The sequence below is a fragment of the Lontra canadensis genome, unplaced genomic scaffold (genome assembly GCF_010015895.1).
Source record: "Lontra canadensis isolate GAN:19392208 unplaced genomic scaffold, GSC_riverotter_1.0 scaffold57, whole genome shotgun sequence".
Lineage (NCBI taxonomy): Eukaryota > Metazoa > Chordata > Mammalia > Carnivora > Mustelidae > Lontra > Lontra canadensis.
This window is the reverse complement of record NW_022631051.1, coordinates 10,699,036-10,715,648: the sequence shown is the minus strand read 5'-3', so window position 1 is coordinate 10,715,648 and position 16,613 is coordinate 10,699,036. Positions and strand designations below refer to the sequence as shown.

At 47.1% G+C, this 16,613-nt stretch overlaps 1 protein-coding gene across 4 annotated transcripts in view; it reads right to left on the bottom strand.

Annotated features, from left to right (window-relative positions):
• DGCR2 (DiGeorge syndrome critical region gene 2) overlaps positions 1-16,613 on the bottom strand; it is a 91,563-nt gene that overhangs the window by 33,686 nt on the left and 41,264 nt on the right. For 2 of the 4 annotated variants that reach the window (XM_032875914.1, XM_032875916.1), the window contains 2 exons: positions 3,145-3,270; positions 540-759 (listed from right to left, as the gene is read on the bottom strand). In XM_032875914.1, the coding sequence (XP_032731805.1) occupies positions 540-759; positions 3,145-3,270 (346 nt within the window). The remainder of the gene's footprint in view (positions 1-539; positions 760-3,144; positions 3,271-16,613) is intronic. The other 2 variants (XM_032875915.1, XM_032875917.1) reach the window with 1 other exon arrangement.

Genomic DNA, 16,613 nt, shown 5'->3' with positions numbered 1-16,613 from the left:
TGGAGCCAGGTTGCCTGGGCTGGAACCTGGGCATTACCAGCTAACGTGTTCCCATGGTTACGTGTTCACCCATCCTGGGCCTGTCTTCTCACCCACCAGCCTCCTGTGGTTTCTGGGAAGACTGTACACAAGTATGCCGTTGGAAAGCATTGAGCACAGGGCCTGAAAGAACCATCTTCCTCAGAAGAAACCCACACCCACTTGTATGGCCCTTCTGGCAAGCCCATGAAGCCCCATCAAACAGCCCACCCCAACACAGCTGCAGCTGGACCCAGATGGGAGCCAATAGGGATCGGCCCAAGGGGGCACAATGTGGCAGCTCATCCCTGCCCCTCTAAGAGCTCCCGGCATCATCCTGATGCCTGATCCAAACCCCAGATCTCTATTTGTTTCCAGTGGATGGGGCTGCCCTTCCCCAGATGCCGGCCAGCTAAGCCTGAGGAGTATCATGCGTGGCCAGAGGCCACATCCTTAGCGAGCATCCTGCTTTCGGGGAAGCAGCCTGACCTCAGGCCTTGGGTCCCCATCCCAGGACTCACTTGTGCTGGTCCTGCCACGCGAAGCTCCGCTCTGGCTGGTCCCATTCCTGGGCCAGGACGAAGCGCAGCTCCTGGTCAGTGGAGAAGGTGGCAAGGGACCCGTTCACGCGCTGGCAGGTCTGTGCCGCATCCCAGTAGTTCTCTCCGCTCAGGTAGACGCGATAGCAGCTTGCTGTGCCCTCATAGTGGTGCCACCCCGTCGGGCACTTCCCTAGGAAACATGAAGGACGGGAGGGGAGTTGTCCCCTAAATTAGGATCCTCACTCCAAAATGCAATTAGACACGCTGCATCTGAGGTCAGAAATCACCCCAGGGAAAATGAGCCTCGAGAAGCAAGCTCTGCTATGAAATGCAAGTTTCTCGAAGACACAGATGCAGCCCAAGGCACAAGCACATGCAGGGACTCAACTGGTTTCTGTAAGGCCTTTGATTTACTTGGCAGGAAAGACTGGCTGTCCAGTGCAGTTCAGTAAAGTAGATTTCATTCTCGGGTGAAATGTGGTTGACAAGATGACCAGCTCCCCATGCCTGCTCACTGCAAGCCTGGTGGGGGCGAGCAGAAAGGCTCCCTGCCCACACTGCTCCCACTACCCCAACACCTGGCTCTCTGGCCACTCTGCCAGCAAGCCCACTGCCTCCTGAGCCCAGTCCTTGGCCCTCATTTTCTCTTCACAAGGGTAGTGGCCAGCACTCCCCTAAAACAGAAACGTAGGGGATGAGTGCTGGAAGTGCCACTGGGATCAAAGGACCAACCCCTGCCACCCACAGACAAGAAACCGAGGCCCAGTATTCATGCAGCAGGCAAAAGCGGAGTAGCCAGTGGGGGCCTGCATCTCCCTGAGGGGGGGCAGCCCAGATGTCTCCTCACCAGGTGGACCCACCCCCCGGCTGGGAATACTCCTGCTAGACTGTGTGGCTGGCCTCATGGAAGCTCTGTGACCCGTTCCACAGGATCTATAACCTTCAAATGCTGCGGCACCCACCTCCTAAGCACACATTAATGAATAATAATTTTTAACAAGCCAGCTGTTAACAGAACCCAACTTTTTAATGCATCTACATCCTGTGGACCTGGTAAAACTTCTGCAAGATGGATGCTCATGTTTTTACTGTTTAGAGCCTATACGTGTAACTTACTAACAAAGGTACAGAGATTCCAAGAGGGGAAATGGCAGCTCTGGCCTGGAGCCAATGAGGCCGGCCACAGCTGTGCTGCAGTGTGAAGAGGGGGACAGCGCCACCTGCCCACTGAGGAGAATCCGCTCACATACTGCTGAGCATGCACAAAGGCCCGTCACTGTGGACCAGGAGCCAGGCCTGAGCTCATCCCTGCTCGGAAGGTGCACGGGGTGCACAGCATATCCCTGCTGAGTGTATGGCATGGGCTGGAAGGGCAGGGGATCCCCAGGGGAGGCTTACTATGGTTCTGAAGCTCCCACACATGATGTGTCCCACCTGCCACACCCCCTCCAGGTGCATTCCACCTTGTCTCCAGGCAGAGGTGGAGACACCAAGATGCGCAGAGGCCCAGCTTCTGGCCCAGGCTCCTAACCCACCACCCTGGGATGGGTCCAGAGGGAAGCAGGGGTGGCAGCTGGCAGTGGGGAGCAACGGAAGGAGGAAACATTACTTTTTATTGGCTCAACTTTTTTTAATCATTTGAAATCTGTGGAATTATTAACCTCAGTAGAATCAGTACCTGTTCCAAAAAACACAGCTAAGTAATGAAAAGGGCAATGTGTGGGCTGGGACTCCATAGGACTGAGTCCCCCGTTGGCTACATGGCCTTGGGTGGGCTGACCTCTCAGAGCCTCGGTTTCTTCACCTGCCAAGCTTGCCCAGTGTCCCTTCAACTCCAACAATCTTTGCAGTTCACAGCTATTATGGATCAAGGCCAAGCACAGCATCAGGGTACAGGGGGCGGCTGACGCCAGCTCTGCAGCTCATTCAGGCCCAGTCAGACAACCCAGGTGCCACGCGGGGTCTGAGCTCTGAGATGCCCCCCCGGTGCTGAGTGTCCATGTGTGTGTGTGGCAGGTGGGGGGTAGGTATTAACATAGCCAACAGCCTCCTAGACCCCGCAGGAGACACGTCACACGGCAGTTCCTCCTGTCTTGGTATACTGTACCTATGTATGTCACTACACCTGTCTGCTTAGGACGGGGTGGTTTTGGTGTGGCTTTTCGATCTTTCAACCTTCTTTAATCTTGTAATGCTCCTTTAAAAATCTTAATGTCATGGGAGTTCATTAAATAATTAGTCTCTTCAAAAACGGTTTAAGGACAGAGGTAGAACCTCCCCTCCCCGTCAGCTGGACCTGATCTCTGGGAGCCTATTACTTCATCTACCAAAAAGCAGCTGACTTATGGAAACAAGCAGCCCAGTTCCAGATCCGGGTTCGCAGCATGGCTTCACCACTCAGAGGCTGGGGTGACCTGGGATGGGTCACCGTGCAGCCTCGGTCATCAAAGAAGGCAGACAGCCCGACAGCCCTGAAGGGCCATTTCTGGAGGCCAACCCCTCGTCCGGCTGAGTGGCCCTGATAGCCAGGGGCCGCACGGGGCCACAAGGCGTAAGTCCCAGACAGGGCAGGTCTGCAACTTACTGCTGAAGCGCACGGGCTGCGCCACATTCACCGCGTGGAAGTGCTTGGGGTCGCTGCCTCGGGCCCGGCCCGGCCGCGGATCCACAGCCTCCTTCCCATGGTAAGGACGTGACTCCCCAGTCACTTCTGAAAGCAAGAAGAGAAATGGGCTGTCAGCGCAGCTCACGCAGCAGCGAGGCACACGGCCGCGCGGGGCTGGTGCCAAATAAAAGCACAACGTAGTCAGCTTCCTCGGGGCTGGGAAAACCAGGTCAAGCGGAAGGCAGCACACAGTCTAGTTACTCAGGTGTTCTTTAAAGTCTCAGAAACCTTGCTGCTCATGCTCAATGGGTCACATGTGCTCCCTACGGAAATTATTCTTCATTTTTTTAGTACTATTACGGAAAGAGGTCTCTCCTTCATTGCATTTTCTAATGGGCTGCTAGCACAGCACAGGGCTAGCTAGTTATTCCTGCAGCAAATCCCTCAGCAGCCCTGGCTCCCTGGCGGGGGGTGGGGAAGAGTCTCTCCAAAGGCCAGGCCGCCCCTTGTACTCCAATTGTCTGGGAGCCTCCCGTGAGCATGGAGGGGGAAGCACTGTGTGACACCGTCCTCTGCACTACCGGCACTGGGCCTGAGTTGCTGGCTGAGCCCCTGCCTGAGGGTTCCTCTCAGTGCCCCAAGGCCAGGGCCTTCTGACATTCCTGCCTGGCTCTTGGGCATCCGGCCCATGCCCCGTGTGCAGATGGCCTCCAGCACAGTTAGAAGTGTGAACAGGAAGCTGAAGATGAGGAAGACTTCTAGTTTCATGGATCATGATCTGATAGCAATTACTAAGTTAGTGCTTCCACAGTCTCTCTGTAGAGTTCTCCAACCCTGAGAGCACCACTATCCTCCCTCTCGAAGGTGAGGGGTGATGCGGGGACGTGACGTAATGTACCCGAGGCACAGGAGACCGCCAGAGGCAATGTCCCATCTGGGCTGCCCTCCTCCCTCCTCTGCCCGCATGGGGGCATCTCGGTGCACAGTGAGGACACCTGGTACAAAGTCATGCCAGACAGCAGTGACCTTGGTCTGCAGGGCAGCAAACAGAAGGAGGCGACTCTGCTTCCCCAAGGCCATGTCCAGCAGGCCTGAGGCAGATGACATGGGGCACATGGCATGGCGGGTGGGTTTGTGGGAGACCTGGCTCCACGGTGCTCCACTTGATGGAAGCTTCGCCAGCTATCTGATCCTGCTCGTGTCGCAGACATTAACACTGTTTTCATTTCATAAATAATCTGTATTTTCCCTTATTGTAAAATAACAAATCATGCATGTGAAATAACAGAAACACAGAAGTCTGAAAAGCCAAAACATAAACCACTACTATGCTCAGTCTGCCGCCCTTCCAGTCTTTTTTTCTGTACAAATCCCTAAAAATACCGGGATCACATCACTCTGTTTTATGATATGCTTTGTAAGCTTGAATAGAAGCGGCTTTCCATATTCTCAAATGCACTTAAGAACACCACTTTTAATGGCTGCAGAACATTCTGTGAATGGATTTAGTTATCATAATCCCCTATGGTTAGAACTTTAGGTCGTTTGCATTTTGTCATTACCCTATAAAAGACTGCTCAGAACGACTTGTACAAAAATCTCTGGGTATGCTCCTCCTTGTTTCCTTCTGAGACCCTGGGCAGGCCACAAGCCCTCGCAACTCTGGCTCCTTCCATTATTCAGTACAGTATTTACATAGCCCCCACCCAGGCAGGTGATGTGGCTCAGGGGCCATCCGGTTGCAAATCACTCTAAAAATTATAAAATGTGCTACCAATGAAGCTCAATTCAAGGCAAGACCTTAAAGGAGAAGCATTCAAGGCCTTCGGTACAACCTCACCGCCAACACAACCACCTCACTGCTGTCACCTGTGTGTGCTGCAGCTGCTCTCTTCGGGGCAACAGCAGTTCTCCAGGACCCAGGTGCCCCATCCCCACTGCCTGAGCACTGCCACTCCTGGCAGGAGACTGGCAGCTCTGACACAGGGCAGTGCTACAACGGGCATCCCCTTCCCACCCCGATCCTGAGGAGGCAGGCAGAGGAGTGGGGAGACACACACTGAGGGATGGCAGACCAGAAACAAGGAGGACTTCCCAGCAGAGGGCACAGCTTAGGCAAAGGCCAAAAGGGGACACATTTGGACAAGCTCGAGGACAGGTTTGGGTGTGGTGAACACGTTTCCCTACACCCGAACCTCATGTGTCCCTCTGTCTGCTCCGACCAGCAAGACCTGTGATTCTACTTTGCGTCTTGGCCTCTGCCCCGGACCCAGCACAGCAGCACCTGGTAGAGGGCCGGCCCAGCTGTTCACAGAGACAGATGAAATCTGGGGCACAGGGCGCAAGAGAGACAAGGTAAGAGCGTGTGCTACCGGGGTCTGGATGCCGGCCGACTGTGGAGGGTGCGTGGGGCAATGAGGCAGAACAGCTCAGGGAATTCAGCAGAAAACCAATAGTGAGGAGGGAAGCCGCTTTGCACTGAGCAGGCTTCTCCGGTGGCTCAGGTGGCAATTCTGAGCACTTCTCTTTTCCATTATTTCTCTTCAGAGCCAAACGCCCACACCCAGGCCCTCATCACTCATTTGTTCAGCGCCACCACGGGAACCCACTGGCACAGACCAGGGACCTCTGAGTGTCCTGCGGGCCAAGAGAAGCAGGAATGGGTGCAAATGGAGAAGAGATAGAGTTCACTGGCGTAGAACCCCTACACGCCCCTTAGGAGCACCTCTGACAACACCGAATCTCCTTCTGCAACTCACAGCATTTTCCCTGAGGGCCAGTTGGTGGGTGTGAGCTGATACCCCAAGAACCGGTTTCAGGATGCAGACACCCCAAAGCAACTCTCCTGTTCCTCTCCTTCCCTCTCCTGTTCAATCTCAGTGTGCCAGGCACTGTTCTAGGCAGGGGAATACAGTAATGAGTGAAACAGACCATCCTGTCCTCCCTTAGTGAGGCCCTCAGCCCGCCTTCTCTTCCACCCGGCAAGTGGCGGTGGGCACACCTACACCCTGCGACTGGGAAGGGAAGAGTCTGAGCGCACACCCCCTCCCCCGCCCGCCGTCTTGGAAGGGGTGCTCTCAGCACCACAGGCTGCTGTGTATTCTGCTCTCTTCAGGTATCCTTGCCAAGACTTCAGAATAACTCTGGCCACCAGAGATGGATGGAGTGTATGGAAGGAGACATGAAGCAAGGAGGAGCCAACATGGTTGAGTTGGTACTAAAAAAAACAGAGGGAAGGGGAAATGTCTTACAGATGGGAAAGCAGGCTCTGAAGTGTTGTAAGGCTTGCTTCACGAACAAGTGGAAAACAGGAGACATGAGCCTTCCGTTTTCTCCAAGTCCACTGGACCCGAGCCTCCTCCCACCTCACAGCATGTCCACCAGAGGCCTGTTTCCGGCCATCTTCCCAAGCTGTGTCCTGGGGCTGGGGTGGGGGCGCGCTGGGGAGGGTTAGAGCTCAGGACAGTGACCTCTTGCTCCACGAGGGACACCCAGCCGCTAGGTTTTCTGCTTTTACACCCCCTGCTCCTAACCCCACTTCCTAAAGACATCATTCTTACTCATTTCTTCTGATAGTTCGTCCGTATTTCTAAATAGGTTGACCCAGCTATTTCTAGTTTTATCAATTTTGAATGTTGTCCACTGACTTAATGTTAGGATGGGTACAGATTTAGCTCATATGCACTCTTGCCCACCTTCCTAACAGAGCAGAATTTTGTAATTAAAATTAGTAGAATAATATAATAATGTACACTTAATGTATAAGTGTTCTTCACTTGTGAGCCAGAAAGCATACTAGGTATTTCAATTCTTCGCAATCTTCCTTTTCCCTGGAATTAACAGGTGCATTAATTTTTAAATTTGCTTAGCTTTTGGTGTATCTACTGCTATTCCTCCCAGTTGCTAAAGCAAGTAACAATGGCTAGCCATAAAAATGTTACACACTTGAAACATCACATCAGAATCTCCTGGCACCACTCCTCCCTAGGAAGGTCCTCCCCTACTTCCTACCTTCTAGCACAGGCTGAATAAGCTGCTGTCCGGGCTGGGGCATGGCTGTAATCCTGGGGTCCATTTGTTGTTCTCCTGTACTGGGCCCTCTTTCTTGGACCCCAGGCTACCTTCTTTTCTACTTTACCGCCTCCTTTACAAGACATATCTTCCTAAGAAAGGGCAGGGCAACTTTTCTGAATCTGTCCATATCTGAAAATGTCTTTATTCCATCCTCATGCAATAGGTTCCTCTGGATGTAAAAATCCCAGGTTGATAACATTTCTGGAGCTTCTATTAGAGATATCCAATTGAACGAACATATTCATCCACCTCTAGTCTCTCCTGAAACTCCTAATTAAAACAAAAGTAATGGAATTTTTAAAAAGGCATAGTCACAGGGATAAACAGAACAGGAAAGAAGATGGCAAAATTGTAAAAACTGGAAAACAGAAGGAACAATTAGCTTACAGAAGGCAACCGTACATTGTAATCTGCCTGGGGATGATCTTGGTTTATGCCAGTTTTCCCAGCATTCTACCCAGTTTATTAGCATTTGTCAGTATCAAGACTGACTTATTTTAGAAGCAAATCACTCAATTTATTTGAGCAAAGAAAGCTAAATCCTAGGGTAACAGATGAAAAGTAAGTCACTTATATCAACTATACTTGCATTAAAATTAAAAAAAAAAAAAAGGACAAAAAGGAATCTGGCAATATTTAGCAAAACTACATATACATATACACTGACCCTTTGACTCAGCAATCCTGTATTTAAGAATTTACAGTGAAGGTATATCTTCAACAATTCGAAGGGGGGAAACATATATAAAGTTATTTATTGTGGCATTATATTTAATAGCAAACTAATGAGAATAACCTGAAGGCTCATCCATAGGAGGACTAGTTAAATATAAGTATGGTAGGGGCGCCTGGGTGGCTCAGTAGGTTAAAGCTTCTGCCTTCGGCTCAGGTCATGATCCCAGGGTCCTGGGATCAAGCCCCACATCGGGCTCTCTGCTCAGCGGGGAGCCTGCTTCCCTTTCTCTCTCTGCCTCTGTCTCTGCCTGCTTGTGATCTGTCTGTCAAATAAATAAATAAAAAATCTTAAAAAAAAACCCATAAAAGAATATCTATACAAGCATGGTATGTTCCTAAGATGGAGCGCAACACAGTTGTAAAAAAGAATGAAAAAGATCTTTATGAATAAATATAGTGACTTTATGGGTATTTTGTTAAATTAAAAAAGAGAAAAATAGGCGCCTTGGCAGCTTAGTCAATTAAGCGGCTGACTCTTGATTTTGGATCAAGTCCCGCATAGGCTCCTTGCTCAGTGGGGAGCCTGCTTCTCCCTCTCTGTGTCCTCTCTCTCTGACAAATAAAACAAAAAACAAAGCAAAACAAGAACCCAAGAAAGATAAGCCAGAAACTAATCAAATTACTTACCTATAGGATGTGAGTAGGAACAGGGCAAAGGGAGAAGGAGAGGAAAGAGAAGTTTTTCTTTCTTTTTTTTTTTTTTTTAAAGATTTTATTTATTTATTTGACAGAAATCCCAAGTAGGCAGAGACAGGCAGAGAGAGAGAGGAGGAAGCAGGCTCCCCGCTGGGCAGAGAGCCCAATTCGGGGCTCGGTCCCAGGACCCTGGGATCATGACCCAAGCCGAAGGCAGAAGCTTTAACCCACTGAGCCACCCAGGCACCCCAAGTTTTTCTTTTTTTTTTGTAGGCTCTATGCCCAACGTGGGGCTTGAACTCATGACCCCAACATCAAGAGTCACAAGGTTTACCAACTGAACCAGCCAGGTGCCCCTGCTGAGAACTTTTAAATACATGTTTTTATACAGTTACAACTTCTGAACCTTACTTACATTTTACATATCCTAAAAATAAGTAAGTCAGTTACACAACCTTGTGAATATACTAAAAAATGTGCAATTGTGTATTTTAAAGTGGTGAATTTTATGGCACACGAATTATATCTCAATACAAAAATATTAAAAATAAATCAACAAGATGAGAAGGCAAAGTCCTAAAACTGAATAGAAACTGGATGAAATGTTAACACAGTCACCCCAAAGAAAACAAGGAATGAATGCTAGTGACTTTTGACTTGAGAACTGACCTCACACCCCATCAGTGGGAAACAGCCTAATAACATTTAACAAAGTACAAAAACAACCTGGAATTTACCTAGTAGGTGAGTTCTTGGTAGTGGTACAGGAGTAGTAATTCCAAAACTACAAGTATTTTAGGACTGGCCAAATGGACACATATATACAAGGTGTTGGGAACCACAATTCTTACTATGGGAAAAAGGAGATAAAAATATGAGATGGGAGTAAGAGAGGAAGAACTTGAGTATAGATTAGAATCGGAGGTATGAATAAATAGGAGCTTAGCGGGGCGCCTGGGTGACTCAGTCAGTTAAGCGTCTGCCTTCGGGTCAGGTTGTGATCTCCGGGTCCTGGGATGGAGTCCCACATTGGGATCCCTGCGCAGGAGGGAGGCTGCTTCTCCCTCTCTCTGCCCCCTCCCCGCTGCCTATGCTCTCTCTCTCTCCCCGCCACCAACAAATAAATAAATGAGATCTTAAAAAAAAAAAAAGAAAAAGATAGATGAAGTATTTAGGGGTAAAATGTCATAGTATCATTAATACACTCTCCAAGGGTTCAGGAAAAAACACGTAAAGAAAGCAACTGTAGCAAACTGCTATGGATTGGTGAATACAGGTAAAGGCAATATAAACACTCATGTACCTTTTCTACAGACTTGAAATTTCTCATATTGAAGGTAAGGGGTAGAAGGCAGCTGACAAACCCAGATCTCATCCCCTATACTTGGTTTGCTCAGGCAACCCTGTCTCTCCTTCACTCCTGCAGAAGATGGGTGATTTATTGAAGACAGGGTTAAACAGTTGAGGGACTGTTGTCTCTTGGTTGAGGGACACCAGTTCAACTGAAAGTCAGGGTTCTGTACTTAGCTGGGGAGGGCAGAGTCTCAGTCCCTCCTTCCAGAACCCCAGCCTCCGAGAAGACCGGAACATTCCTCTATGGAAAAATCTGGCCAGCACGGGGCACCTGGGTGACTCAGTGGGTTGAGGCTCTGCCTTCAGCTCGGGTCATGATCTCGGGGTCCTGGGATCGAGCCCCGCATCCTGCTCTCTTCTCAGCAGGGAGCCTGCTTCCCCCCTCTCTCTCTGCCTGCCTCTCTGCTTAATTGTGATCTCTGTCTGTCAAATGAGTAAAATCTTTAAAAAAAAAAAAATCTGGCCAGCCCAAGAAAAAGGTCCCCAAGGGAGGAGATCCCCAGTTAAACAGTCCAGCTGGTTTACTGTCCATGGAGGCCCACAAGCACAGAGCTTCCAGCCACACACAGCAGACAGGCAAGGCCCAACAACCTCTGCGGAGAGCCTGCAAATGAAAAACACCACACCACAGAGGAAACAATACAGAAGGAATGCCTATAGGACACCTCAACAAAAACGTGCCATTAACATACTCAAAGTGAGAGACAATACTGTATCCATAAAACAAGAATGGGATGCTATTAAAAAGGAACATAATACAGACACCATTAACCCCTCCCACCCAAAGAAAAATCTCCACTAGAAATACAACATGTTGGCAAAAATGAAAACCTGTTAAAAGATGTGGTACAAGTAGAAACTTCCTTAAGGTAAGGTATTACTTTTTAAAAAAATTTTATTTATTTATTTGACACAGAGAGAGAGAGATCACAAGTAGGCAGAGGCAGGCAGAGAGAGAGGGAAGCAGGCTCCCTGCTGAACAGAGAACCTGATGCAGGGTTCGATTCCAGGACCCTGAGATCACCTGAGCCGAAGGCAGAGGCTTTAACCCACTGAGCCACCGAGGCGCCCTGAAATGAAATTTCCCTTAAAGTAAAACAAAATGACAAAGAGATGGAGAACTGGAGACTGAAAAAACTGAAGATCAGTCCAAGAGCTCCAACTTCCAGTAACACATCTAAAAAGAGACAAGATAAAAGGAAGAGAAAAAAATCTAGTGTTTTCTTTCCCTAAACCAAGAGGCATGAGTTCCTAAGATGAAAAGATCTGCTAAGCGGCTAGCACAATGTATCAAAAGATACTCAAAATTTCCAGAACAAAAACAGGTTTCATTCAAAGAACCAGAATTACAGCATCGGCAATGTTGAAAGCTCATAAAAATGGAGAAAGATCTTCCAAACTGTAAGGGAAAGTTATTTCTAGCTAGTAATTCTAAATTCAGCTAAATCTGTATGATGTGTGAGAGTGAAATAAAGGAATTTTCAGACATGTAAGCAAAGAAATAAAAACTTTTGTCTCCATGTTCCTTTTCTGCAGAAGTTATTAAAGACAACAGTACATTACTTAAATGAGGGAAAAAAACAAAACAGGAAACTGAAAAACAAAGGATCTAACATGAGAGAGAGAGAGAGAGAGAGAGACAGGCAGACAAGTGTGGACAGACATGAGGGAGAAAATGCTGATTCACCCATGCTGATGGTGAAGGGAAAACCCAAGAGGACAGCAGGGAAGGTGGGCAGCAGGCCCTGCCAGCACTAAGCCAAGAGGTGAAGTCAGGTGGCTATGGGGAAGGAGACTGCAAAATCACTCCAGCAGAATAAAATGAGAGATCTACAACTGAGGGGAAATCAGGAGAGATCCATCCTGCTAAGGACTTTTTTTTTTTTTTAATGTAAATCTACAGCCACTTTGGCAAACCATTTGGCATTTCTTAAAAAGTGAAACACAAATATACAATATGACCCGGAAATCCTACCCCTATGTACTTTCCAAGATAAATGAAAGCCTATGTCCCCTTGAAAACTCATAAAGTTCATAGCAGCTTTACTCACAAAGTGGAAGCAACTCAAATGCTCATCAAAGTTAAAGAGTAAACAAAATGTGGCTTAAGCCACGGAATGGAAAATCTGGTGTGGAAAGGAAGAAACCACTGACAGCCTACAAATGGATGAGCCTCAAAGACATGATGCCACGTGGAAGAAGCCAGACACAAAAGAAGGCATATGGTATGATTCCCTTTATAGGAAATGTCCAGAACAGCAAGTCTGTAAGATGAAGAAAATAGATTAGTGGTTGCCTGGGACTGGTGGAGGGAACAAGGAATGACTACAAATGGACACGGGATCTTTGGGGGCAAGAGACATGCTCTAAAGCTGCAGAACTCTTTAAATTTTCCAAAAATCATAGACTTGTATGCTTTTAAAAGTCAGGAATTTTATGGTACATAAAACTGCATCTTAATAAAGGTGTTAAAAACCTGAAAGTCTTACTTAAGACATATAAAACGTTTTCTTTCAAGTACATATATAGGTTTTGTTAAAAAGTAAAACAAAAAGAAAACTACATGAATGGACCTTGAAAATATTGTGCCAATTGAGAGAAGCTAGACACGAAATACTGCATATTGTAGGACTCCATTTCTATAAAATGTGAAGAGTCAAATCCACAGGAACAGAAAGTGAGTGAGTGGCTGCCAGGGGCTAAGGCTTGAGAGAAAATGTGAGAGTGCCTGCTGATGGACACAGGGTTTTATTCTGGGGTGACACAAAAGTTCTACACTTGGGGTGATGGTTCTGAAAATGTTCTAAAAACCACCAAAAACTGTACTTACCAAGCAAATTCTATGGTATGTGAATCATACCTCAATAAAGTTATCAAAACAAAAAGATGATGATGACAGTGTTCAATTCTGGCTTAAGACAAAATGTTTCACGAGCAAAAAGGAAACAGAATCCCCCTCCATGCCTTGCCAAGAGCAGCACGGACGGAGCAAGAACTCTGGGAGTGCGAAGACAAAGGGGAAAGTGTCAGCCACCTTGTTCAGGAAAAATCAACAGGAAATGCCTAAAACCATGGAATTTAGAGACCCACAGATAAATGCTAAGTGAAATCAATAGTTAATCTCAAGTATTTGCTTCTGAGAAGTGGGAAATGGGGCAGGGGACATCAGGGTTAAGTTCTAAAATAAAAAGGCTTATAAAACTACCTGAATATTCAGATCGTGTGTACAAATAACCCGAATACAACTCCAACTAAAATTCTGATTTAGACAATTAAAATCAGCTCCTCTTCAGATCCAGATGGCCTTGCCCCATTGTTTCCCCACGCCAGTGCCACTGCTGAACATCTCATGTGATTCTGATTCCTGGTCTTTTCACCAGGACCTGTGCTCTCCCTCTTTGGACGTGCAGTGTTCACTGTATTTCTGACATACTGCAATTATACAAGGTATCTCGTCTAAGTCTTCTAAAAATTATTATGCCCTCTTAACTCCAAAGCTACATGACTAATATGACCCCTACTCCTATATTTTTAAAAAGAACTTGGGATGCCTGGGTGGCTCAGTTAGTTAAGCGACTGCCTTCCGCTCACATCATGATCCCAGGGTCCTGGGATCGAGTCCCACATGAGGCTCCTTGCCCAGCAGGGAGCCTACTTCTCCCTCTAACTGTTCTGTCTGCTGCTCCTCTGCTTGTACTCTCTCTCTAGGACAAATAAATCCAAAAATATTTTTAAAAAAATTAAAAAATAGGGGCACCTGAGTGGCTCAGTTGGTTAAGTGTCTGCCTTTGGTGGCCCACGTCAGGCTCCCTGCTTGTCAGAGAGCCTACTTCTTGCTTCTTCCTCTCCATGCCGCTTCCCCTGCTTGTGCCCACTCTCACTCTCTAATAAATAAAATCTTAAAAAAATAAAAGAATTCTTATGGGGGATGGGTGGCTGGGTGGTTCAGCTGATTGAGCGTCCAACTCAAGTTCAATTCAGCTCACAATCTCAGGGTTGTGCGTTCAAGCCCCGCATTGGGCTCTGCGCTCAGCATAGAGTCTGCTTGTCCCTCTCCTTCTGTCCCACCCCCTGCTTGTGCGGGCTTTCTCTCACTCTCAAATAAATAAATAAATAAATTTTTTAAAGATTTTTTTTTTTTTTAATTTGACAGAGAGATCACAAGTAAGCAGAAGTAGGCAGAGAGGCAGGCAGAGAGGGAGAAGCAGGCTCTCTGCTAGGCAGAGAGCCTGATGTGGGGCTCGATCCCAGGACCCTGGGATCACGATCTGAACCGAAGGCAGAGGCTTAACCCAATAAGCTACCCAGGCGCCCCATAAATAAATAAAATCTTAAAAAAAACAACACTGCACGGGGCGCCTGGGTGGCTCAGTGGGTTAAGCCGCTGCCTTCGGCTCAGGTCATGATCTCAGGGTCCTGGGATCGAGTCCCACATCGGGCTCTCTGCTCAGCAGAGAACCTGCTTCCTCCTCTCTCTCTGTCTGCCTCTCTGCCTGCTTGTGATCTCTGTCTGTCAAATAAATAAATAAAATCTTAAAAAAAAAAAAAAAAAAACAACACTGCAAAAAAACCCCAAAACTCTTACTGGGCCAACTGGCTGGCTCAGTTGGCATGCAGCTCCTTTTTAAAATTTCTTTAGTGGGAGAACACATGTACACAAGCAAGCATGTGGAGAGGGAAAGGGAGAATTTTAAGTAGGCTCCACACCCAGCATAGAGCCCAACATGGGGACTGATTTCATGACTCCCAGAGATCACAACCTGAGCCAGAATCAAGAGTCATACACTTATTAGCAAACTGAACCACCCAGGTGCCCTGAGCATGTGGCTCTTGGTCTCCATTGTTGTGGATTTGAGCCCCACATTGGGTGTAGAGATTACTTAAAAATAAAACCATGGGGCGCCCAGGTGGCTCAGTTGGTTAAGTGTCTGCCTCCTGCTCAGGTCATGATCCCAGGGTCCTGGGACTGAGCCCCAAATTAAGTTCCCTGCTCAGTAGTGAGTCTACTTCTCCCTCTCCCACACCCACTCATGCACACTCTCATGCTTTCTCAAACAAAATCTTTTAAAAGGAGAGGGCACCTGGGTGACTCAGTTGGTTGGGCATCAGAATCTTGCTTTCTGCTGGGGTGGTGATTTCAGAGTCCTGAGATCAAGCCCTGCCTCAGGCTCTGCACTCTGTACGAGCCTGCTTGGGATTCTCTCTCCCCTTGGCATTCTGCCTCTCCCATGTCCCTCTTCCTGCTCTCCTCCTCTCTCAAAAAAATTAATCAATCTTAAAAAAAGAAAGGAACTTATACTAATCAGATATTGGATTTTCCAGACTAATTTTTCAATGGGTAAGAGCTCTTTCTTAATTTGCCTTTTCACAGCATTCTGTTTGTGTTCAGAAAACAGACTGTGTATGTATTTATATGTACCTATTTTCATTGTGGCAAAACACATATAAAATTTTAGCCATTTCTGGGGCACCCGGATGGCTCAGTCAGTTGAGCAGCTGCCTTCAGGTCTGGTCATGATCCCAGGGTCCTTCGATCAAGTCCCACACTGGGCTCCCTGCTCAATGGGGAGTCTGCCTTTCCCTCTCCTTTTGCTGCTCCACTTGCTTGTGCTTTCTCTCTGTCAAATACTAAATATTTTAAAAATTTAACCATTTTTAAGGACATGGGTCATATACCTTTCTTTCAATTACTGGATCTAATGGTAGTTCTATTTTTAATTTTCTGAGGAATCACAATCTGTTTTCCACAGTGACATACCATTTCACATTCCCACCAATTGTGCAAAAGCATTCCAACTTCTCCACAACCCACCATCATCTCCACATCCCCACTAGGACTTGTTTTGATAGCAGCCATCCTTATGGGTGTGAGTGGTGTCTCATGGTGGTTTTGATTTGCGCTTTCCTAATGATTAGTGATGCTGAGTGCATTTTCATGTGCTTGTTGGCCATCTGCATATCTTCTATGGAGATAGTCTTCTGCCCATTCTTAAAATTTTTTTAAAAGATTTTTAATTGTCAGAGAGAAAGAGCACACATGCACATGAGCACAAGCAGGGAGAGCAGCAGGGGGAGGGAGAAGCAGGCCCCCGCCAAGCAGGGAGCCCGATGCGGGGCTTGGTCCCATGACCCTGGGATCATGATCTGAGTTGAAGGTAGACACTAACCTACTGAGTCACCCTGGTGTCCCTCCTTTGCTCATTTTTTAAAACCAGATTTTTTGCTGTTGTTGAGTTGTAGGTTTTTAAAATATATATTCTCAGTATTAGCCCTTCATCAGATATGATTTGCAAATATTTTGTCCCAATCCATAGGCTGCCTTTTCACTCTGTTGGATGTTTTAAAGCAGTTTTAAATTTTGATGCAGCTCAATTTATCTATATTTTTCCTTTGCTATGTTATGGGTGCCACCTGTAAGAAATCATTGCCAAGCCCAATGTCATGAAGCTTTTTTATTTTTTCTTCTATAAGTTTTATAGTTTTAGCTCTTACACTTGGGTTTTTGACCCATGTTGGATTTTTGTACACTGTTTAAGTGAAGGTTCTCTGGCATGTGGCTGTCCAGTTTTCCCAGCACCATTTACTGAAAATACTATTCTCCCCAACCATGAACCATACCCTTGTGGAAAATAATTTGACCATATATATGG